Below are 22,876 nucleotides of genomic sequence, written 5' to 3' on the forward strand. Positions count from 1 at the left end.
TGGGAATCAATGTTACTGCTAGAGTGAATGATTACACCACACTCAATTTGACCCAAATCCTTAAAAAATTCAAGGATAAAGTTGACATATGGACCCGGCTACCTCTGTTGGTGGTAGGACGGGCGAACCTGGTGAAAATGATATGGATGCCTCAGCTACTATACGTCCTACATAATTCTCCATATTGGATACCCCAGAGATATTTCTATAAAGTTAACTCACTTTTTAGAGAATTGATCTAGAGGAGGCGTAGTCCAAGAATTGAATTAGAAACGCTACAGAGGAGCAAACGTAATGGAGGACTCTCAGTGCCGAATTCATGGGCATACTTTGCAGCCGCCCAGTTGCAGCATACTCGAGGGTGGGAGGATCCCGGGGGGGGGGGGGGGATGTTCGCAAAGACTTATTGCAGCAATATTTCAAGTCATCTAGCCTCTACGAGGTACTAGAAGTAGGTAAATTTAACTTGTCATCGGAATCTATGCCTACCCTTCTGTTGATACATAAACTGTGGGTTAAAATTAAAGATATACAGGACATTAAGGGGCAGTCGCAGTTTACCTGTCTGGGACACCCCATGGCTACCCGATTTAAATAAGCTGGAGGGGTTTGGGGGTTGGAGGGGGAGAGGGCTGGCCAGACTCACGCAGCTAATGGACGGAGACAACTTTAAAGAATTCTCCCCGCTATAATCAGAGTTTGGGTTTTTGAATGGTGAATTTTATAAATACCTCCAATTAAGACATGCATATCGTGCTGAAGTTAGTATAGCCGGCCATACGATATAATGTAATAGAATAATCCAGAGAATGGCTTTCTCAAGGGGCTCATCGGCATTGATATCGGCATTGTATGGTGAAGTACTGGACAGGTTATTAATAGATCATCCACCGAACTCTAAGCAGAGATGGGAGCAGGAGAGAGGGCCTATTGAGGACAATCAGTGGGTGGAAATATTGGAAAGAACACCCGACCTGTCTCTGGGGAAGCCTATAGATTGAATCACATACAACTGAGACATCGAGTCTATCGTACTCCAAAATTTTTATTTAGCATAGGTGCCAGACCGGATCCCACTTGTCCACGATGCGGGGAGGACTTCGCGTCTATGCTCCACATGCTGTGGTCCTGCCCTAGTTTTGGAGAGGTGTGACCTCAATTATCAACAGAGTATATATCATAGATCTGAGCCTTACCCCCTTTGTATGTATCCTGGGGTATATCAAAGATCTGAAGGTGGAAGAGGAGGGTAAGGTGGCGGTTGCGCGTATGATATATATATATATATATATATATAAATATAATCAAGAAAATTAATAGCACAATATTGGATCTCTGACCAATTCCCTACCATAATCAAGAGTTTGTTAATAAGGTCAATTGGATAGTAAATCTGGAGAAGGGAATTTATTTAAAAAGAAAATGTATGGCCAAATTTGAAAACATCTGGGCCCCGTGGATAGACTCTGGTCTGGCATCTAGGGATTTATTTAGGTTCCGTTTGGGCTTGTTTTAAACTATGGTATAGATAACTGAAATATTGTTCGGCTGCGGGAACTGTAACCTCCTTTTCTGGATTCATTGCCTGTTCGTGTCTAACTTTAGGCATATATGCTGTTAACTGGGACAAGTATGTGGATGATCTAGATTCTCTAATGTATCACTAGTCATGGAACCCTCTATAGAGAGCTACGACATCTGTGTATCACATGTGGGGAAGTGTCAAATGTGTGTTTGATTTCTGGTTTCTCAGCTGGGGGGGAGGGAGGGAGGGAACTTTGGGGATTATGTTGACCCCGAATTGTATGATTTATATAAATGTATAAAACCTTTAATAAAAACATTTTGGTTTAAAAAAACAAAAAACACAAAAACAACTATCCGGTAAAGGACCTCTTGCAGGCCACGCTACGTATTATGTCCATGTTACCATACGATGGTTATAAAACTATGACGCTCATGATCTTTCATAGAGAATATATTTCCCCGGCAGTTAAATCTAGGATGTCCTCATCTGATAACTACCCTTGCCCTAAATGTATGCTTTCCACAGCTGATATTTTCCACTGCCTCTGGGATTGCCAGAGAATGCAGGAGGTCTGGCGTGCACTCTCACACCTTACTAATTCCTTTGAATATTTCTATTCCCCTGTCCCCTGAGTGGGCTATCTTCAATATTCTTCCACGAGACTGGCTGGATGGACTTCCTGCCCATCAGTGCTGCACATTCATCTAGGCGGCAGCCACCCACAAAAGTATCTTACACCTCTGGGCGCATGACGCAATTCCTGCTCTTCGTTTGATTAGTACGAAGGTGGCCTACCTCTTTAAAAATGGATTGGATAGAGTCCTTACATATAGAAACACGTACCGCCCCCGTGTCAGCGGACGAGCCGCTCGGACCCGGAGCCGCGGTGGCTTGAGGGGGTCTCCGAATCTTAGGGGGGGGGGGTCCGCACGCACACTCGAAGTGAAAAAGGGGATGAGTACAGGGGATTTGGAAGTTCGTGACGGTATTTAACCCCTCCGTGGGTAGGGGTTTGTGCCCCGGTGGCTGTAGCAAAGGGGTGCCATTGGGAAGGAAAGGGTTTCTGCGTACTAACTCAGTCCAAGAATACTGACACCGACAGCTTGTAAACCAGAATTCTGAGCACCGCTGCAGCAAGGGGGAAGCACGCTTGGATCCGTGCCCTTGGTGTTGGTTGTTAGCCTGTGACCTTTCCGTGGCACTTTCTTCGCTGTTTGGACCCTGTAGTGTGGAACTAGTATGGTCCCGCTCAACCATATGGCTAACGGAGTGAGCTTGCTTTCAGGGTTCACGCTTGGGATTTTCTGGACTGTATTTGGGAAAGTCCTATTGCATCGGTGCGCTAGTACCCCGATTTTGGAGCGGGTGAGGGATGAATCTTGAAGACTTCACGCCCGTCGGGTAAATTACCAGGATGCTTGACGCTACTTCCCGGCCTAGGGTCCGCGTACCTCGTCGTGCCCTGGCCCCTGCCCGGAGATGGCTCAAGGTCGCCGGCTGCCTTCCTTGGCAGATCCGTGCCCCTTGACACGATCCCCTGCGACCGGGGTTCCAGCTCCTACCAGGCACAGACCAACGTCTGCCACTTTACAGGGAGCCCAGCTCCTGACCTCCTCTCTCCTCTCCTCACACTTAATTTCCCTCTTCTCAACTCTTCTCACCTCCCCTAACCTACCCCCCAAGTGGGTGGCCCTATTCCCTTCAGGCCCCCCAATGGTGTGTCTGGTGGGCATGGTGCAAAGTGTTTCTAGGATTTTGACCGGCTCTGATCTTAGCAACACCAAAGAACAGGGATCCGTAACCAAGGAGGATGCGGATACTGTGCAGAAGGGCAGATTGCACAATGCACTGTGACGACCTGATAGGCCAGGGCGTCACAAAATTCAAACTTTGTTTTCTTCCATGGTCTTCTTTTATTAATGTCCAACCACTGTCCACACGCCAAGCGGCGAACGATTGCTTCCAATTCACTGATTGGTACATGAGGAAGCAAATTGCTGGCAGAGTTCCTGTTAGGCTTGTGTAATGTTTTGTCACAAGGCTTTTCTATGCGTGCCCTAGGGTGGGTGGTGGAGGGAATTTTAGGAAGTTCTCTTAATCAGTTGGTTTATACTTAAAAATATGCCATCTAATCTTTTTCGTTGTACTGCTGACATACTGTATTTCCTTTTTTATCCTTTTATTCTATTTTGGATATGTTTACCTTGGCTTTTTTTCAATAAAGACTGTTTTAAAAAAATAAATAAAATAAACTGGCAGAACTAAATATGCTTAAATGATTTTTTTGGGGGGGAAGACAGAGGCCTCTTCTGGTTAACATATGGTGTGTTAGGAGAATGCAAAAAAACAAAAACAAAAAAAAAACCCCACTAAGTTCAACAAATTAAAACTTAGGTCATGAACGTTATAATAGATTATGACAGCATTTGTTTAATGTATAAGTCATGATAGATATGGGTGACTGAGCCAGGAGTTCTCTAGTGGTTTATAAGGCTACACAATTTTCAGGTTTATTAATCTAACCAACTCGTTTTATTGTATTCCTGGGATCAGGAGGCAAAAGAAAAAGATTTTTCATTTTCGTATGGATGAAAAAGTACAGGTTGTGAGTGTCAGACATCTTTTTGGTCTGTTTAATAAAGCCTGGGCCTCATCAGTCTGGTGGAGCTGCACTGGAAGATTTTTGGGAAACTCTTTACAGGATTATTCTCATGATTGATCTTCAGGAGCGCACAGCTCGTCTGCCTCCCAGCACTGAATTGATAGTTTGGACTAGCAAAATGGTTGAGCCGCTGGCCCAAACTGTGCGCTCTCCAATGCTGCCAGCAGATGCAGTTGTGACTCCGCAGCATTGGACGGACTCTAATATATGAGTTTCCTTTTTGTATTGAATTACAGAAATGAATTAACCTTTTGATGATATTCTAATTTATTGAGGTGTACATGTTGATAGGGCTTGTAGAAGACAGTCATTTCATTATTACAGTTAGGAGTTCCACATATATTTTGGTTTATAATTAAAGCCATGATGCAATACATACATATTGTATATAAAAACCTACCATTTTCTTATAACGCTCCAACCTAAAACACAAACAAAACACAATTACAACAGAAATTAATGGAAATAGTTAAGGAATCACTGAAAATCACCCAAAATAATCCACAATGATTGAACAAAATCACTGACCTAGTGGATATAACCAATAAAATGTACTATTTATTATCAATATTAAAACCTATTCTTTATCCTTATCCACCAACAATTGTGTAGGTCTATTCAGGATTTTATATATTCACACAGGAGGATATCTCCCAAAATAGTGGGTCTGATATAATTATATCCTGCACAAAACTGGGTACTAATAGAATTTAGAAAACAACCATGTGATGTATAAACGTTTTCAATCAAAAATTATTTCCCAGTGAACCTAAATAGTCTCAGATTAAATAAATAATTTTGTATATAGTCAGAATTAATTCTGGCAAGTCATTTGAGATTTATCTCCAATTATGATGTAGCACGAGGATTAAACCATTAGCAACAACTGACAGCTAGCAGCATAATCCAACAATCTAGCAGCATCCATAGATAACCAGCATACTAATGAATTAGCAGCATTATTTAGCAACAGATAGATGAGCAGCATTCTCTAGCAATATTTTACTGGACTGCTTAGCAGTATTTTACTGGATTAAGAGCATTCTCTATGCGTTTCCCTCACTTTGTATTCAGTGGGTTCATCAAGAGAAATATAATGCAAACTAGCTAGACCTATGATTGCCAGGTATCATCTAAGGATCGCTATAACATCCCTGGTTCACACATAGGACGTTAGTATATGCTCATTCAATTCACCATCTTGTGGCAAAAAAGAGAATTTTGTTTACTTACCGTAAATTCTTTTTCTTATAGTTCCGTATTGGGAGACCCAGACATTGGGTGTATAGCTTCTGCCTCCGGAGGACACACAAAGTACTACACTAAAAAGTGTAGCTCCTCCCTCTGAGCATATACACCCCCTGGATAACCAAATCTAGCCAGTTTAGTGCAAAAGCTGAAGGAGAATAGCCACCCACAAGTAGAGATAGAGCAAGAACCGGAACAACCGGAGCCTCTGTCTACAACAACAGCCGGTGATAACACGCGGAACAAGAACTGCCAACAGGCAACAGGGAGGGTGCTGGGTCTCCCAATATGGAACTATAAGAAAAAGAATTTACGGTAAGTAAACAAAATTCTCTTTTTCTTTATCGTTCCTATGGGAGACCCAGACATTGGGACGTCTCAAAGCAGTCCATGGGTGGGAATAAACAGAAAACTGGGAAGTAGGCGGAACCCAACTTCACAAATGGGCGACAGCCGCCTGAAGGATGCGTCTGCCCAAGCTCGCATCTGCCGAAGCATGAGCATGCACTTGGTAGTGCTTCGAAAAGGAATGCAGACTAGTCCAAGTGGCAGCCTGACAGACCTGCTGAGCCGTAGCCTGGTGCCTGAAAGCCCAAGAGGCACCGACAGCTCTGGTCGAGTGTGCCTTGATCCCCGGCGGGGGAGGCACCTGAGTACACTGGTAGGCATCAGAAATGGCCGACCTAATCCAACGAGCCAAGGTCGGCTTAGAAGCCGAGAGGCCCTTACGCCGACCTGTGGTTAGCACAAAAAGAGGTGCACCGCCTAAGAACAGCGGTGCGAGACACATAGATCCGGAGAGCACGCACCAGATCCAGAGTATGCAACGCTTTTTCAAAGCGATGAACAGGAGCCGGACAAAAGGAAGGCAAGGAAATGTCCTGGTTAAGGTGGAAAGGAGAAACCACCTTAGGGAGAAAGTCCGGAGTCGGACGGAGAACCACCTTGTCTTGATGAAAAACCAAAAAAGGTGACTCCGAAGAGAGCGCAGCCAAATCAGAGACTCTCCTGAGGGAAGTTATGGCCACTAGAAAGACCACTTTCTGTGAAAGACGAGACAAAGAAACCTCCCTAAGAGGCTCAAAGGGGGGTTTCTGCCAGGCCGTGAGGACCAGATTGAGGTCCCAGGGATCCAAGGGCCGCCGGTAAAGCGGAATGATGTGAGACGCACCCTGCATGAAGGTGCGCACCTGAGGCAGCCGGGCGATACGCCGCTGGAACAACACTGACAGAGCCGAGACCTGTCCCTTGAGGGAATTGAGGGATAGTCCTAGCTGCAGACCGGACTGTAGAAAGGACAGGAGGGTCGGCAAGGAAAAAGGCCAAGGAGCATGGCCGGAAGAGCGACACCAGGACAGGAAAATTCTCCAGGTCCTGTGATAAATTTTGGCCGAGGAAGACTTCCGAGCCCGAGTCATAGTGGAGATGACTTCAGGAGGGATACCAGAAGTCGTCAAGATCCAGGACTCAAGAGCCACGCCGTCAATCTGAGAGCCGCAGAATTCTGGCGGAAAAACGGACCTTGTGAGAAAAGGTCTGGACGGTCCGGGAGATGCCACGGCACCTCTACGGACAGATGGAGCAGGTCTGGGTACCAAGCTCGCCTGGGCCAGTCCAGAGCAATGAGGATGACCCGACGGCCCTCCATTCTGATCTTGCGCAGGACTCTGGGCAACAGAGCTAGAGGGGGAAACACGTAGGACAGACGAAACTGGGACCAATCTTGAACCAGAGCGTCCGCTGCAAAGGCCTGAGGATCGTGGGAGCGAGCCACGTAAACCGGAACCTTGTTGTTGTGCCGGGATGCCATTAGATCCACTTCCGGAGTGCCCCACTTGCGGCAGATTGACCGAAACACTGCCGTATGCAGAGACCACTCGCCACTGTCCACGGTTTGACGGCTGAGATAATCTGCCTCCCAGTTTTCCATGCCTGGGATGTGGACTGCGGATATGGTGGACTTTGAGTCCTCCGTCCACTGAAGGATGCGTTGAACCTCCAACATTACCAGGCGGCTGCGTGTCCCGCCTTGGTGATTGATGTAGGCAACCGCTGTCGCGTTGTCTGACTGGACTCGAATGTGCTTGCCCGCCAACAGGTGGTGAAATGCTAAGAGAGCTAGAAGCACAGCTCTGATTTCCAGCACATTGATCGAGAGGGCTGATTCGGACGGAGTCCAAGTGCCCTGTGCTCTGTGGTGGAGATATACTGCTCCCCAGCCGGATAGACTGGCATCCGTGGTGAGGATCACCCAGGACAGGGCCAGGAAGGAGCGTCGCTGAGACAGAGAGAGGGGCCGAAGCCACCACTGAAGGGAGCCCCTGGTCTGTGGCGACAGAGCCACTAACCTGTGCAAGGAGGAAGTCCGCTTGTCGCAACAGCGGAGAATGTCCAGCTGCAGAGGACGCAGATGGAACTGGGCAAAGGGAACCGCTTCCATTGACGCCACCATCTGACCCAGCACCTGCATTAGGTGCCTGATGGAATGACGGCGGGGCCTCAGCAAAGAGCGCACCGCCAGATGGAGGTCCTGCTGTTTGACTAAGGGCAGCTTCACAAGTGACGGCAGAGTCTCGAATTGCATCCCTAGGTACGTGAGCTTCTGGGTCGGAGTCAGAGTGGATTTGGGCAGATTGACAAGCCACCCGAATTGGACTAGAGTGGCGAGAGTGAGCGAGACACTCCGCTGACAGTCTGCACTGGATGAAGCCTTGACTAGAAGGTCGTCCAGGTAAGGAATCACTGCCAACCCCTGGAGGTGCAGAACCGCAACCACTGCTGCCATGACCTTGGTGAATACTCGATGGGCCGTGGCTAACCCGAAGGGGAGAGCCACGAATTGGAAATGTTCCTCTCCGATTGCAAAACGTAGCCAACGCAGGTGTGAGACTGCAATTGGCACATGCAGATAGGCATCTCTGATGTCGATGGATGCCAGGAAATCTCCTTGGGTCATTGAGGCAATGACTGATCGCAGAGACTCCATGCGAAAATGCCGCACCTGAACATGCTTGTTGAGAAGCTTGAGATCCAGGATGGGCCGGAAGGAACCTTCCTTTTTGGGGACTAGGAAGAGATTTGAGTAGAAACCTCTGAACCGTTCCCGGGCGGGAACCGGTACAATTACTCCGTTGGCCTGCAAGGATGCCACGGCTTGAGAGAAGGCGGCGACCTTGGAGCAGGGGGGAGTTGACAGAAAAAATCTGTTTGGCGGGCTGGAAGAGAATTCTATCCTGTAGCCGTGGGAGATGATATCCCGCACCCACTGATCGGAGACGTGTTGAAACCACACGTCGCCAAAGTGGGAGAGCCTGCCACTGACCAAGGACGTTGCTGGCGCGGCCAGATAGTCAAGAGGAGGCTGCCTTAGTGGCAGCAGCTCCTGCAGTCTTCTGAGGACGCGGCTTCGTGCGCCAGTTGGGTTTTTGGTCCTTGGCTGAGTTAGTGGACGAGGCCGAGGGCTTAGAGGACGACCAGTTGGAGGAACGAAAGGAACGAAACCTCGACTGGTTCCTGCCCTGGACAGGTTTCCTGGTTTTAGTTTGTGGCATGGAAGTACTCTTCCCGCCAGTAGCTTCCTTAATAATTTCATCCAGTTGTTCACCGAACAGCCTGGACCCAGCAAATGGGAGCCCAGCAAGGTACTTCTTTGAAGAAGCATCTGCCTTCCACTCTCGAAGCCACAAGATCCTGCGGATAGCGAGGGAATTAGCCGAAGCCACCACAGTGCGGTGAGAAGCCTCCAGCATGGCAGACATGGCATAGGATTAAAAGGCTAAAGCCTGGGAAGTTAAGGCAACCATTTCGGGCATAGAGTCCCTGGTGAGGGAATGCATCTCCTCTAGAGAAGCAGAGATGGCTTTGAGAGCCCACACTGCTGCAAAAGATGGGGAGAACGAGGCCCCTGCCGCCTCATACAGATTTGGCCAGAAGGTCAACCTGGCGGTCAGTGGAATCCTTAAGTGAGGTGCCATCAGCCACTGATACAACTGTCCGGGCTGAGAGTCTAGACACCGGAGGGTCTACCTTTGGTGAATGAGCCCACTCCTTGACCACCTCTGGTGGAAAGGGAAAACGGTCATCAGAACCACGCTTTGGGAAGCGTTTGTCAGGACAGGCCCTAGGCTTGGTCACAGTGGCCTGAAAACTGGAGTGGTTAAAGAACACACTTTGCCCTCTTAGGCGAGGTAAACTGGTGCTTTTCTGCCAGAGAGGGTTGCTCCTCTGATACTGGCAGATTGAGGTCCAGTACAGAATTAATGGACGCAAATCAAATCACTAACATCTGAGTCACTTTCGGACAGATCAATGGGGCACATGGAGGCAGCCTCCGAGCCCCCAGTAACGGCATCCTCCTCGTCCTGCGAGTCAGCTCTTGAAATCAGAGCCGCGGGACGAGGAAAAAGAGGGAGCCCTGCGTCTCCTCTTAGGAGGACGGGGTCTGGGACCAGATGAAGAATCCTCTGTGAGCTCCGCTGAGAGAGCCCTAGCAGCAGCGGCGCCCTGAGAAGGGGGCTGATGCATGTTCAGCAAAGTCCGGGACAGCTGTCCCATGGAGTCGGCAAAAGACTGGGAGATTGACCTAGAGAAGGATTCTACCCAAGCAGGGGGTTCAGCCACCGGAGCCGGAGGGACCACTGTGGGTGCGATTCCAGGCTGAGGCATTGTCAGGTTAGAGCAGGCATCACAATGTGGATATGTGCTCGGTTCGGGCAGCACGAGCTTACATGCAGTGCATATTGCGTACAGCCTTGCTGCTCGTGTGAGACATGCTGCTGAAGTGGGGGCTCTGAGCCAGGATGACCCCCAGAGAGTATATAAGCAGGTCCACAACCGGAGGTTGTGGCTTACCAGACAGTTTGTGTGCCCTGCAGATCCCTCAGCCCGGACCCCCAGACAGATTAGCAGAGATGCTGCAGCCAGCGCCGATCGCTGTGAGAACGCTGATAAAATGGCGCCGGAGCGAGGAGAGGGGGCGGGACCTACTCAGAGCGGGATCTGGAGGGCCAAGGAGATTTACAGGGGAGGAGACATTTACTCAGAGAGGAGTGTCCCTCCCATGTGCCGAACGGCCGCTGTGCGGAGCCGCACTGTCCCTCTGCATGATTGACATGCGAGGGCAGTGAAATCGAAACTAGGCCTCAGGCGAAGCCGGGGCCTAAATTTAAGCGATGCGGCCGGCGCGCAGGCTCCATCGGCGCGGTTCTCAGGTGACAACCAGAGAACCGGCCGGAAATGTCAGAACAATTACACAGCACACTCTCCCCAACAATAAAATACAAGGGACCCCCCGAACATAAACGTCTCAGTACTTAGCTTGTGAGACGCAGGGTTTCAAGTCCCTGGGGATGAGTGCTCCGTCCAGCAGGATCCTGAAGGGCTGCGGATGGAGACCGGCCTCCTGCAAAGCAAGGAGAACCGTGCTGGCTCCCACTTCAAGCCAGAGCCCGAGGGATGGTGAAGGAGCGCGGCATGTAAGGCTCCAGCCTTGGAATCAACCTTACAACACCGCCGACACAGTGGGGTGAGAAGGGACATGCCGGGGGTCCAGACTTGGACCCGCTTTTCTTCAAAAACTTTCCAAAATGAAAAATCAGATGAGAATGCATGTGTCGATGTATGCCTCCTGAACACAAAGCGATAAACTGGCTAGATTTGGTTATCCAGGGGGTGTATATGCTCAGAGGGAGGAGCTACACTTTTTAGTGTAGTACTTTGTGTGTCCTCCGGAGGCAGAAGCTATACACCCAATGTCTGGGTCTCCCATAGGAACGATAAAGAAAACTGTATTAACACAGTGTGCCCATATCAGGACACACCAGATTACTGTATGTACGTATAACCCCATTACGACAGCCTTACAGAAATTAACGGTGGCAGAAAAGGGTACTTCTGATCCACAGTTTATAAACGGCAGGCAGATAAAAGTAAATAGCGCCCCCCAGCGTTGGAAAATCTCTGGGGTTTCAGCTACCGCGGATAGCCAAGACCCTGGAGATCACAATTCGGACCATCTTTTTTTCAGTCCCCGGTCCCATGATCACCAGAGAATCGTGATCACGATGCACAAAATGGAAGCGCTGATAGAAAAATGATTTCTCTCTCATCTGGCATGATCAAACATGTCAAGTGCGAGATAAATCTCCTTCCTAGGTCCCACGGTGTGGCAAAGTACCCCCCACCCCCGGTCCAACTCACCCTCACGATCGCTTAAAAACGGCCGCCGCACTTGTGGCGCACTCGCTGCGAGTGTTCTCCTCCTCCGATTGCTGTCTAATCTGACCTGTCAGCTTAGGCTGAACAGTCACCCCCAGGTCCAGCTAGGTCATCTTCGGTTTCGTTGGTACCTCATGCATTGACGATCCCCCGCCACCCCTCCTTTTCCTTGTCTTCAGAAGAAATGCTGGCCGCCTGTATAGACAGCGGCTCTCAGTTGGCTCTGCACTCAGTGACACGGAGCTTACTACACTCACACTGCTGTGCAGTGGACCCAGGGAGCGCGAGTGCAGTAAGCTTCGTGTCACTGCAGCCATTCTCCTCACATGGAGTTCCTGCACTCCCAGAAAATGGGGGGATACGTTCCCTGGGCGTGCTCCCCATATTCTGAATTGAGGTTAATGCAGGTCACGCTGCCCTCGGTTAGACCGGGTTAGTTTGGGTGCAGTATTCTCAGGTCACTGCAGCAACACTCTCCAGAACTTCCAGAAAATGAGGGAAGCGTTCCCTGAGCGTAGCCCACCATATTCTGGAAGGTCCAAAGTCTTTGTTGGACCTCCAAAATGGATAACATCAAACCGGATTTTATTTTTTCTTTTCAATAAATTGGTGAAAGGTGGAATGTGTTGGGGAGAGTTTTTTCAAATAGTTTTTTTTTTTACTGACTGGGTTATTGAAGTCTGGTATCTCTGACAGACACTGACATCACTAACCCAAGGGCTTGATGCCAGTGACATTACACATCTGGTGCCAACCCCATATATTACCCAGTTTGCCACTGCAACGGGATGTGCCGGAGCGAAGCACCAGGATTGGCGCAGCTAATGGATGCGCCACTTCAAGGGTGGCTGCGGCCTGCTAGTTTTAGGCTGGGAAGGGCCAAATAACCATCACCCTTCTCACACTGAATACCAGACCCTAGCTGACCGGCTTACCTTAGCTGGTAATCCAATTTAGGGAGGGGATCCCACTTTTTTTTTTTATTTATAAATTAAAAAACAAAAAAAAACAAACCAAAAAAAACAGCCTGGGATGCCCACCAGACTACGAGACAGATTGGAGGAAGTGGGGAGAGTGTAATTAGCTAAAAGCACACTTCAATCTCCAGAAATTCATAAAGCAGCGATTCAGCCACAGCAGCACAGCCGGGGAAGAGGAGGCGTTAGTTGGAGGGATATGAGAAATCCATCTCAATCGGGAGTATGCCCAGCCCCTATACTTTGCGCTACGGTAATCAGCACAGTAGGGGAAGGGGGCAATTAATGGAGAATATCTTGCTGGTGATCAGATCAAAGTGGAGAAGGAGAAGGGGTTAAACCCGCGCAATCCGCCAGATAAATTCAGAGGAGATGTTGATAATTCAGAACATTCTTTTATTCCATGGGTCTACGCGTTTCAAGGTCTGTGACCTCTTCTTCAGGACCAGTAAATCAACACTACATGTACATACAAATGAAGCTCTTTTATACCTGTGGTAACCACAAAGTACCGCCTCCTGGCACTTTGAAAAAAGTCAGAAGGGAAAGAAAAAAAGAAAAAAAAAAGAAGGGATTTTTTTTACTTACCGTAAATTCCTTTTCTTCTAGCTCCTATTAGGAGACCCAGACAATTGGGTGTATAGCTACTGCCTCCGGAGGCCACACAAAGTATTACACTTTAAAAAGTGTAACCCCTCCCCTCTGCCTATACACCCTCCCGTGCATCACGGGCCCATCAGTTTTGGTGCCAAAGCAGGAAGGAGGAAACTTATAAATTGGTCTAAGGTAAATTCAATCCGAAGGATGTTCGGAGAACTGAAACCATGAACCAAAAGAACAATTCAACATGAACAACATGTGTACACAAAAAGAACAAACAGCCCGAAGGGCACAAGGGCAGGTGCTGGGTCTCCCAATAGGAGCTAGAAGAAAAGGAATTTACGGTAAGTAAACAAAATTCCCTTCTTCTTTGTCGCTCCATTGGGAGACCCAGACAATTGGGACGTCCAAAAGCAGTCCCTGGGTGGGTAAAAGAATACCTCGATAAAAAGAGCCGAAACAAACGGCCTCCTCTTACAGGTGGGCAACCGCCGCCTGAAGGACTCGCCTACCTAGGCTGGCATCTGCCGAAGCATAGGTATGCACCTGATAGTGTTTCGTGAAAGTGTGCAGACTCGACCAGGTAGCCGCCTGACACACCTGCTGAGCCGTAGCCTGGTGCCGCAATGCCCAGGACGCACCCACGGCTCTGGTAGAATGGGCTTTCAGCCCTTAAGGAATCGGAAGCCCAGAAGAACGGCAGGCTTCAAAAATCGGTTCCTTGATCCACCGAGCCAAGGTTGACTTGGAAGCCTGCGACCCCTTACGCTGGCCAGCGACAAGGACAAAGAGCGCATCAGAGCGGCGCATTGGCGCCGTGCGAGACACGTAGATCCGGAGTGCTCTCACTAGATCTAACAAATGCAAATCCTTTTCATATTGGTGAATTGGATGAGGGCAAAATGAAGGTAAGGAGATATCCTGATTGAGATGAAAAGTGGACACCACCTTAGGGAGAAAGTCCGGGACCGGACGCAGAACCACCTTATCCTGGTGAAATACCAGGAAAGGGCCTTTGCATGACAGCGCTGCAAGCTCTGACACTCTACGGAGTGAAGTAACCGCCACTAGAAATGCCACCTTCTGCGAAAGACGTGATAGAGAGGCATCCCGCAGCGGTTCAAAAGGTGGTTTTTTGAAGAGCCCGTAGAACCATGTTGAGATCCCAGGGTTCCAGCGGACGCTTGTAAGGTGGGACTATGTGGCAAACTCCCTGCAGGAACGTGCGGACCTGCGGAAGCCTGGCTAGACGCTTTTGAAAAAACACGGAAAGCGCCGAGACTTGACCTTTGAGAGAGCCGAGAGACAACCCTTGTCCAATCCCGATTGAAGGAAGGAAAGAAACCTGGTTAAGGCAAACGGCCAGGGGGTAAACCCCCTCTCAGAGCACCAGGCTAAGAAGATCCTCCAAGATCTGTAATAGATCTTGGCGGACGTTGGTTTCCTGGCCTGTCTCATAGTGGCGATGACATCTTGAGACAACCCTGAGGACGCTAAGAGCCAGGACTCAATGGCCACACAGTCAGGTTGAGGGCCGCAGAATTCAGATGGAAAAAAGGCCCTTGAGATAGCAAGTCTGGTCGGTCTGGGAGCGCCCACGGTTGCCCCACCGTGAGATGCCACAGATCCGGGTACCACGACCGCCTCGGCCTGATCTTGCGCAACACTCTGGGCAGCATTGCCAGAGGAGGGAATACATAAGGCAGTTGAAACTGCGACCAATCCTGAACTAAGGTGTCCGCCGCCAGAGCTCTGTGGTCCTGAGACCGTGCCATGAATGCCGGGACCTTGTTGTTGTGCCGAGACGCCATGAGATCGACGTCCGGCGGTCCCCAGCGGCAACAGATCTCTTGAAACACGTCCGGGTGGAGAGACCATTCCCCCGCGTCCATGCCCTGGCGACTGAGGAAATCTGCTTCCCAGTTTTCTACGCCCGGAATGTGAACCGCGGAGATGGTGGAGGCTGTGGCCTCCGCCCACAGCCGAATCCGCCGGACTTCTTGGAAGGCTTGACGACTGCGAGTGCCGCCCTGGTGGTTGATGTACGCAACCGCCGTGGTGTTGTCCGACTGTATGCGGATCTGCCTGCCCTCGAGCCACCAATGGAACGCCTTGAGGGCTAGATACACTGCCCTTATCTCCAGAACACTGATCTGAAGGGAAGACTCTGTCGGAGTCCAGGTTCCCTGAGCCTTGTGGTGGAGAAAAACCGCTCCCCATCCTGACAGGCTCGCGTCCGTCGTGACCACAGCCCAGGATGGGGGCAGAAAGGATTTTCCTTTTGACAGAGAAGTGGGGAGAAGCCACCACTGAAGTGAGGTCTTGGCTTCCAGAGACAGAGAGACGTTCCTGTCTAAGGACGTCGGCCTCTTGTCCCATTTGCGGAGAATGTCCCATTGGAGAGGACGCAGATGAAATTGCGCAAATGGAACTGCCTCCATTGCTGCCACCATCTTCCCCAGGAAGTGCCTGAGGCGCCTCAAGGGGTGCGACTGGGCCCGAAGAAGGGATTGCACCCCTGTCTGCAGCGACCGCTGTTTGTCCAGCGGTAGCTTGACCATCGCTGAGAGAGTATGAAACTCCATCCCGAGGTACGTCAGTGACTGGTTCGGAGACCAATTTGACTTTGGAAAATTGATGATCCACCCGAACCTCTGGAGAGTCTCCAGAGCAACGGTCAGACTGTGTTGACAAGCCACCCGTGAGAGTGCCTTGACTAGGAGATCGTCTGGGTAAGGGATCACCGAGTGGCCATGAGAGTGTAGGATCGCTACGACGGATGCCATGACCTTGGTGAAGACCCGTGGGTCTGTCGCCAGGCCGAAAGGCAGTGCCACAAACTGAAGGTGTTCGTCCCCGATGGCGAAACGCAGGAAGCGTTGATGCTCTTGAGCGATCTACCATGGAGATAGGCATCTTTGATGTCGATTGATGCTAGGAAGTCTCCTTGGGACATCGAAGCGATGACAGATCGGAGGAATTCCATGCGAAACCGCCTGGTTGTCACATGTTTGTTGAGCAATTTGAGGTCCAAAACGGGACGGAATGAGCCGTCCTTTTTTGGCACCACGAACAGATTGGAGTAAAAACCGCGACCGCGTTCCTGAAGGGGAACGGGGATCACCACTCCTCCTGTTTTCAGAGTGTCCACCGCCTGAAAAAGCGCAACGGTCCGTTCGGGGGCGGAGATGTTCTGAAAAAAACGAGTCGGAGGACGAGAGCTGAACTCTATCCTGTAACCGTGAGACAGAATGTCTCTCACCCATCGGTCTTGGAAATGTGGCCACCAGGCGTCGCAAAAGCGGGAGAGCCTGCCACCGACCGAGGATGCGGTTTGGGGCGGCCGACGACCGCATTAATCTCAGCCAGAGAAGCTGAGATAGCTTGGAGTGCCCTCACGGCTGCGAAGGCCGGAGCAAAAGATGCGCCTATGGCTTCCTAGATGGATTTCATCATAAGCTTTATTTGCCTGTCAGTGGCATCCATGAGAGATGAACCATCTGCCACTAATAATACGGATCTAGCCGCCAGTCTGGAGACTGGAGGATCCACCTTGTGACACTGAGCCCAACCCTTAACTACGTCAGGGGGGGAAAGGGGAACGTGTGTCATTAAGGCGCTTAGTAAGAGCTTGTCCGGAAAGTTCGGTGCTTCTGGACAGCCTCTCTGGAGTTGGAGTGATCGAAAAAACGCACTCCGTGTACATTTGGGAAACCTAAACTGGTGTTTCTCCCGCTGTGAAGCCGACTTCTCCATAGGAGAAGATGGGGAAGAGAGGTCTATCACCTGGTTGATGGACGCTATAAGGTCATTTACTATGGCGTCCCCTTCAGGTGTTCCAGATTGAGAGCAACGTGAGGTTCAGAGCCCTGAGCTGCGACCTCCGCTTCATTCTCCCGAGAGTCCTCAAGCTGAGACCCCTAACAGCGTGATGAAGTCGTGGAAGGTTCCCAGCGAGCCCGGTTAGCCTGTCTGAGGCCGCGGTCCGTGTCGGAGTTCTCACCATGGGATCTGGGTGTTACCCCAGGAACCCCTTGTTGTACCGACCCAGAGGGGCCTGGGAGCGATGAACTCACAGCGCCCTGGCCCTGTGTTACCGGTCTGGACTGCCAAGCTTCCAGTATCTTAGCAGCCCCTCTGTTCATAGACTGGGCCATGGAATGTGAAAGCGACTCAGAGTTGCTCAGACAAACGTGCAAACTCTGTCCCTGCCATCTGTGCAGTGGAAACCGGTGGTACCACCTGAGCCGAGGGTCCCACCAGTGCCGGAGGCTCCGGCTGGGTGAGTGCCCCAGGGGCCATTCATTTGCAATGATAGGTGGAACCTGCCGGCAATATAGCCGCACAAGAGGTACAGGTTGCAAAGAAAGCCTGTGCCCTGGCACCCTTACTGTTTGCGGGCGACCTGCTGTTGTCACCTCTTAGTAATCAGCGAGGGTGTATAGCCAAAAACAAATAGTGCTGCCGAACAGTGAAATCATATACCATATAAATATATATATATATATATATATATATATATATATATATATATATATATATATATATATATATATATACACACACACACACACACACACACACACACACACACACACACACACACACACACACACACACACTTCGGCACCCAAGGGTGGCCAGCACCCGAATGGGAAACTGGTGCCCCACAGTGCACAGTGAGGGGGGAGGAGGATACCAAGTATGCTCCAGCCCTCACTGCCGACGTCCAGTCGGCCGTCCCGTCGTTACCCCTGACTGGCAGGCCCGGGAACGGGAGTATATGGTACTAGGCCACAAGAGCCGGGGACTAAAGTTAAAAACGCGGCCGGCAACAGGCGCGGTCGGCGCGGTAGTCCCGGTCTCACAAACCACACAGCCACCGCTGCAGCGCTTGCAACCCAGGTGCTGCATGCAGTGTCCCCAAAGGGGACACAGAGTACCTTATGGATGCAGGGCTCTGTCCCTGATGATGTCCAGTCAACTGTCCGTCAGAATCCCCCAGGGGCTGCGGATAGAGCCCGGTCCCAGTGCATGGGACCGGTTAGGAACCCCCTCTCCCATTAGCTGCAGAGCACATTCTTCTCCACCGGCAGAATCATACTGAGAGCCATATAACAATGGCTGCCGGCGTTCCGAGGGGAGGAGGGAGCCGAGGGCGGAACCACAAAAGTGCGGGAATCTGCGCCCCATAGTGAACAGTGAGGGGGGAGGAGGACAGCGAAGTGTGCTCCAGCCCTCACCGTCGGCGTCATACCGACCGTCCCGCCCTTCCCCCTGACTGGCAGGCCCAGGGGCGGGAGTTTAATACACTAGGCCGCAAAAGCCGGGGACTAAAGTAAAAACCGCGGCCGGCAAACAGGCACGGTCGGCGCGGTAGTCCCGGTCAAAAAAACCACACCGCAGTCGCTGCAGCGTCTGAGGCCAAGGTGCTTCATGCACCGTCCCAAAGGGGACACAGAGTACCTGTAGATGCAGGGCCATGTCCCTGACGATACTCAGTCTCCTGTCCGGCAGATTCCCCCTGGGGCTGCGGAGGGAGCCCAGTCCCAGTGCCTGGATGACCGGTTAGGATCCCACTTCACCCAGAACCCCTAAGGGATGGGGAAGGAAAACGGCATGTGGGCTCCAGCCTCTGTACCCGCAATGTGTATCTCAACCTTAACAGCACCGCCGACTCAGTGGGGTGAGAAGGGAGCATGCATGGGCCCTGTTAGGGGCCCTCTTTTCTTCCATCCGATATAATCAGCAGCTGCTGCTGAATAAAATGTGGAGCATTGTGTGAATGTCAGCCTCCTTCAACACAAAGCATAAAAACTGATGGGCCCGTGATGCACGGGAGGGTGTATAGGCAGAGGGGAGGGGTTACACTTTTTAAAGTGTAATACTTTGTGTGGCCTCCGGAGGCAGTAGCTATACACCCAATTGTCTGGGTCTCCCAATGGAGCGACAAAGAAAAAAAATATCTGCATGCATGATACAGCGTTTTTCACAGATATCATATACTTTGTAGAATGCTATTATACTGGTCATAAAAACAATTTATATGAGAAATACACATTCATAAAATGGAAAATTATAAAATAAAAAGGAAGGAAAAAAAGTAAAAAATCAGGACACGAACTCCAAGAAAGTTGCCCATAAGGTAACCTTCGATTTTTGTGGTGTACGCCACCAGTAGTTCTCAAAAATCTGTGTATCCCTAAAGTTATGTTCACAAGGTTGTGATATATGCGTACAATTAAATAAAACATATGTTTAATAAATATATTAAAAACATTTCAATATAAAAAAAATGATAAAGGAAAGAGATGAAATAAAATGATGATAAAAATGCATAATTTTCTGTGAACTTTTTATATAGAATAAAAATTCTTTCACCCAGGAGTACAAAGTGATGTGTATATAAATATATGTGAATAAAAATGTATAATATAATGTGTGCTATATTCTTTGTTTGTGTGTTAAAGAGGATGTGATATTTACTTTTTCTTTTTCAAAGAGGATCATAGTATCAACGAGCTTAAGGTTATTAGCGGGCATTAGCGTGGGAAAAAATATATATATGTATGCGCATGCTCTCGACCCTACCATGAGGACACATAGTACAGCGGTACGGAGTAGATGCCAGAACTGGGACCGTGGGAATAAAATCTAAGGCGCCTGGGCCAGGGATATAGCTGGTTCAAGGTGGCTGTGTATGCAGTTATTTAAATTCTGAAGAGCAACATATAAATTAATAGATATAAAAACATAATATAAACAGTTACAGTTAGGTCCAGAAATATTTGGACAGTGACACAAGTTTTGTTATTTTAGCTGTTTACAAAAACATGTTCAGAAACACAATTATATATATAATATGGGCTGAAAGTGCACACTCCCAGCTGCAATATGAGAGTTTTCACATCCAAATCGGAGAAAGGGTTTAGGAATCATAGCTCTGTAATGCATAGCCTCCTCTTTTTCAAGGGACCAAAAGTAATTGGACAAGGGACTCTAAGGGCTGCAATTAACTCTGAAGGCATCTCCCTCATTAACCCTTTATTCAATGAAGTAGTTAAAAGGTCTGGGGTTGATTACAGGTGTGTGGTTTTGCATTTGGAAGCTGTTGCTGTGACCAGACAACATGCGGTCTAAGGAACTCTCAATTGAGGTGAAGCAGAACATACTGAGGCTGAAAAAAAAGAAAAAATCCATCAGAGAGATAGCAGACATGCTTGGAGTAGCAAAATCAACAGTCGGGTACATTCTGAGAAAAAAAGGAATTGACTGGTGAGCTTGGGAACTCAAAAAGGCCTGGGCGTCCACGGATGACAACAGTGGTGGATGATCGCCGCATACTTTCTTTGGTGAAGAAGAACCCGTTCACAACATCAACTGAAGTCCAGAACACTCTCAGTGAAGTAGGTGTATCTGTCTCTAAGTCAACAGTAAAGAGAAGACTCCATGAAAGTAAATGCAAAGGGTTCACATCTAGATGCAAACCATTCATCAATTCCAAAAATAGACAGGCCAGAGTTAAATTTGCTGAAAAACACCCCATGAAGCCAGCTCAGTTCTGGAAAAGTATTCTATGGACAGATGAGACAAAGATCAACCTGTACCAGAATGATGGGAAGAAAAAAGTTTGGAGAAGAAATGGAACGGCACATGATCCAAGGCACACCACATCCTCTGTAAAACATGGTGGAGGCAATGTGATGGCATGGGCATGCATGGCTTTCAATGGCACTGGGTCACTTGTGTTTATTGATGACATAACAGCAGACAAGAGTAGCCGGATGAATTCTGAAGTGTACCGGGATATACTTTCAGCCCAGATTCAGCCAAATGCCGCAAAGTTGATCGGACGGCGCTTCATAGTACAGATGGACAATGACCCCAAGCATACAGCCAAAGCTACCCAGGAGTTAATGAGTGCAAAAAAGTGGAACATTCTGCAATGGCCAAGTCAATCACCAGATCTTAACCCAATTGAGCATGCATTTCACTTGCTCAAATCCAGACTTAAGACGGAAAGACCCACAAACAAGCAAGACCTGAAGGCTGCGGCTGTAAAGGCCTGGCAAAGCATTAAGAAGGAGGAAACCCAGCGTTTGGTGATGTCCATGGGTTCCAGACTTAAGGCAGTGATTGCCTCCAAAGGATTCGCAACAAAATATTGAAAATAAAAATATTTTGTTTGGGTTTGGTTTATTTGTCCAATTACTTTTGACCTCCTAAAATGTGGAGTGTTTGTAAAGAAATGTGTACAATTCCTACAATTTCTATCAGATATTTTTGTTCAAACCTTCAAATTAAACGTTACAATCTGCACTTGAATTCTGTTGTAGAGATTTCATTTCAAATCCAATGTGGTGGCATGCAGAGCCCAACTCGCGAAAATTGTGTCACTGTCCAAATATTTCTGGACCTAACTGTATTTCTCTAAAAAATATAAATTTATATTATATATATATATATATATATATATATATATATATATATATATATATATATATATATATATATATATATACACACACATATATATACACATATATATACATATATATACATAGAGCCTATAAAAAGGGGACAATAATAAAAGGAGTGAGAATGAATAAAAACTCCCAAATGGCACAACAGATCAGTAAAACAGGTCAGTTACTTCATTAAGTCCAGTTGGTTTCAATGTATCCAATCTATAAATCCAAAAAGTCTCTTTTTTATTTAAAACCTCTATTCTATTAGGAGTATCAATAGGGATTTGTTCAATTGGTGTTATAATGATGTCTGCCTTTTTTCCATGTACCAAAGTGCAATGTCGGGACAATCCATGTAAGAGGAACCCTTTCTTGATGTTATGTCTATAGGAATTTAATCTGTTATGTAGGGGCTGTCTAGTCCTTCCTACATATTTTTTGTTCAAATCAAAGTTTATTAGAATAGAAGAAGATAATCAAACAATTGCACAGCGCACAGGCAGAGGGTATATATCCAAGCTAGCTGCTAAAAACACAACAGTTCTTTGACTACACCTGCGCCACTGGCGACCAAAAGAAGGGAATTTTGTTACTTACCGTAAATTCCTTTTCTTCTAGCTCTTATTGGGAGACCCAGACGATTGGGGTATAGCTACTGCCCTCTGGAGGCCACACAAAGCACTACATCAAAAGTGCAAGGCCCCTCCCCCTCTGGCTATACCCCCCCCGTGATATCACGGGTTCTCCAGTTTTAGTGCCAAAGCAAGAAGGAGGAAGCCAATAACTGGTTTAAACAAATTAACTCCGAATAACATCGGAGAACAGAAAAACCGTTCAACATGAACAACATGTGTACCCGCAAACAACAAAAAAACATCCCGAAGGACAACAGGGCGGGTGCTGGGTCTCCCAATAAGAGCTAGAAGAAAAGGAATTTACGGTAAGTAACAAAATTCCCTTCTTCTTCAGCGCTCTATTGGGAGACCCAGACGATTGGGACGTCCAAAAGCTGTCCCTGGGTGGGTAAAGAAATACCTCATGTTAGAGCTGCAAAACAGCCCTCCCCTACGGGGGTGTCACTGCCGCCTGCAGGACTCTTCTACCTAAGCTGGCATCCGCCGAAGCATAGGTATGCACCTGATAATGCTTGGTGAAAGTGTGCAGACTGGACCAGGTA

The 22,876-nt window shown here is 48.6% G+C and overlaps 1 protein-coding gene across 3 annotated transcripts in view; it reads right to left on the minus strand.

Moving 5' to 3' along the window:
* The window catches only part of LOC142243231 (uncharacterized), a 150,147-nt gene that overhangs the window by 53,733 nt on the left and 73,538 nt on the right, over nt 1-22,876 (minus strand). For all 3 annotated transcript variants that reach the window (XM_075314910.1, XM_075314909.1, XM_075314908.1), the window contains exon 10: nt 4,591-4,612. In XM_075314910.1, the coding sequence (XP_075171025.1) occupies nt 4,591-4,612 (22 nt within the window). The remainder of the gene's footprint in view (nt 1-4,590; nt 4,613-22,876) is intronic.

Source organism: Anomaloglossus baeobatrachus, chromosome 6 (genome assembly GCF_048569485.1).
Source record: "Anomaloglossus baeobatrachus isolate aAnoBae1 chromosome 6, aAnoBae1.hap1, whole genome shotgun sequence".
NCBI classification, from domain to species: domain Eukaryota; kingdom Metazoa; phylum Chordata; class Amphibia; order Anura; family Aromobatidae; genus Anomaloglossus; species Anomaloglossus baeobatrachus.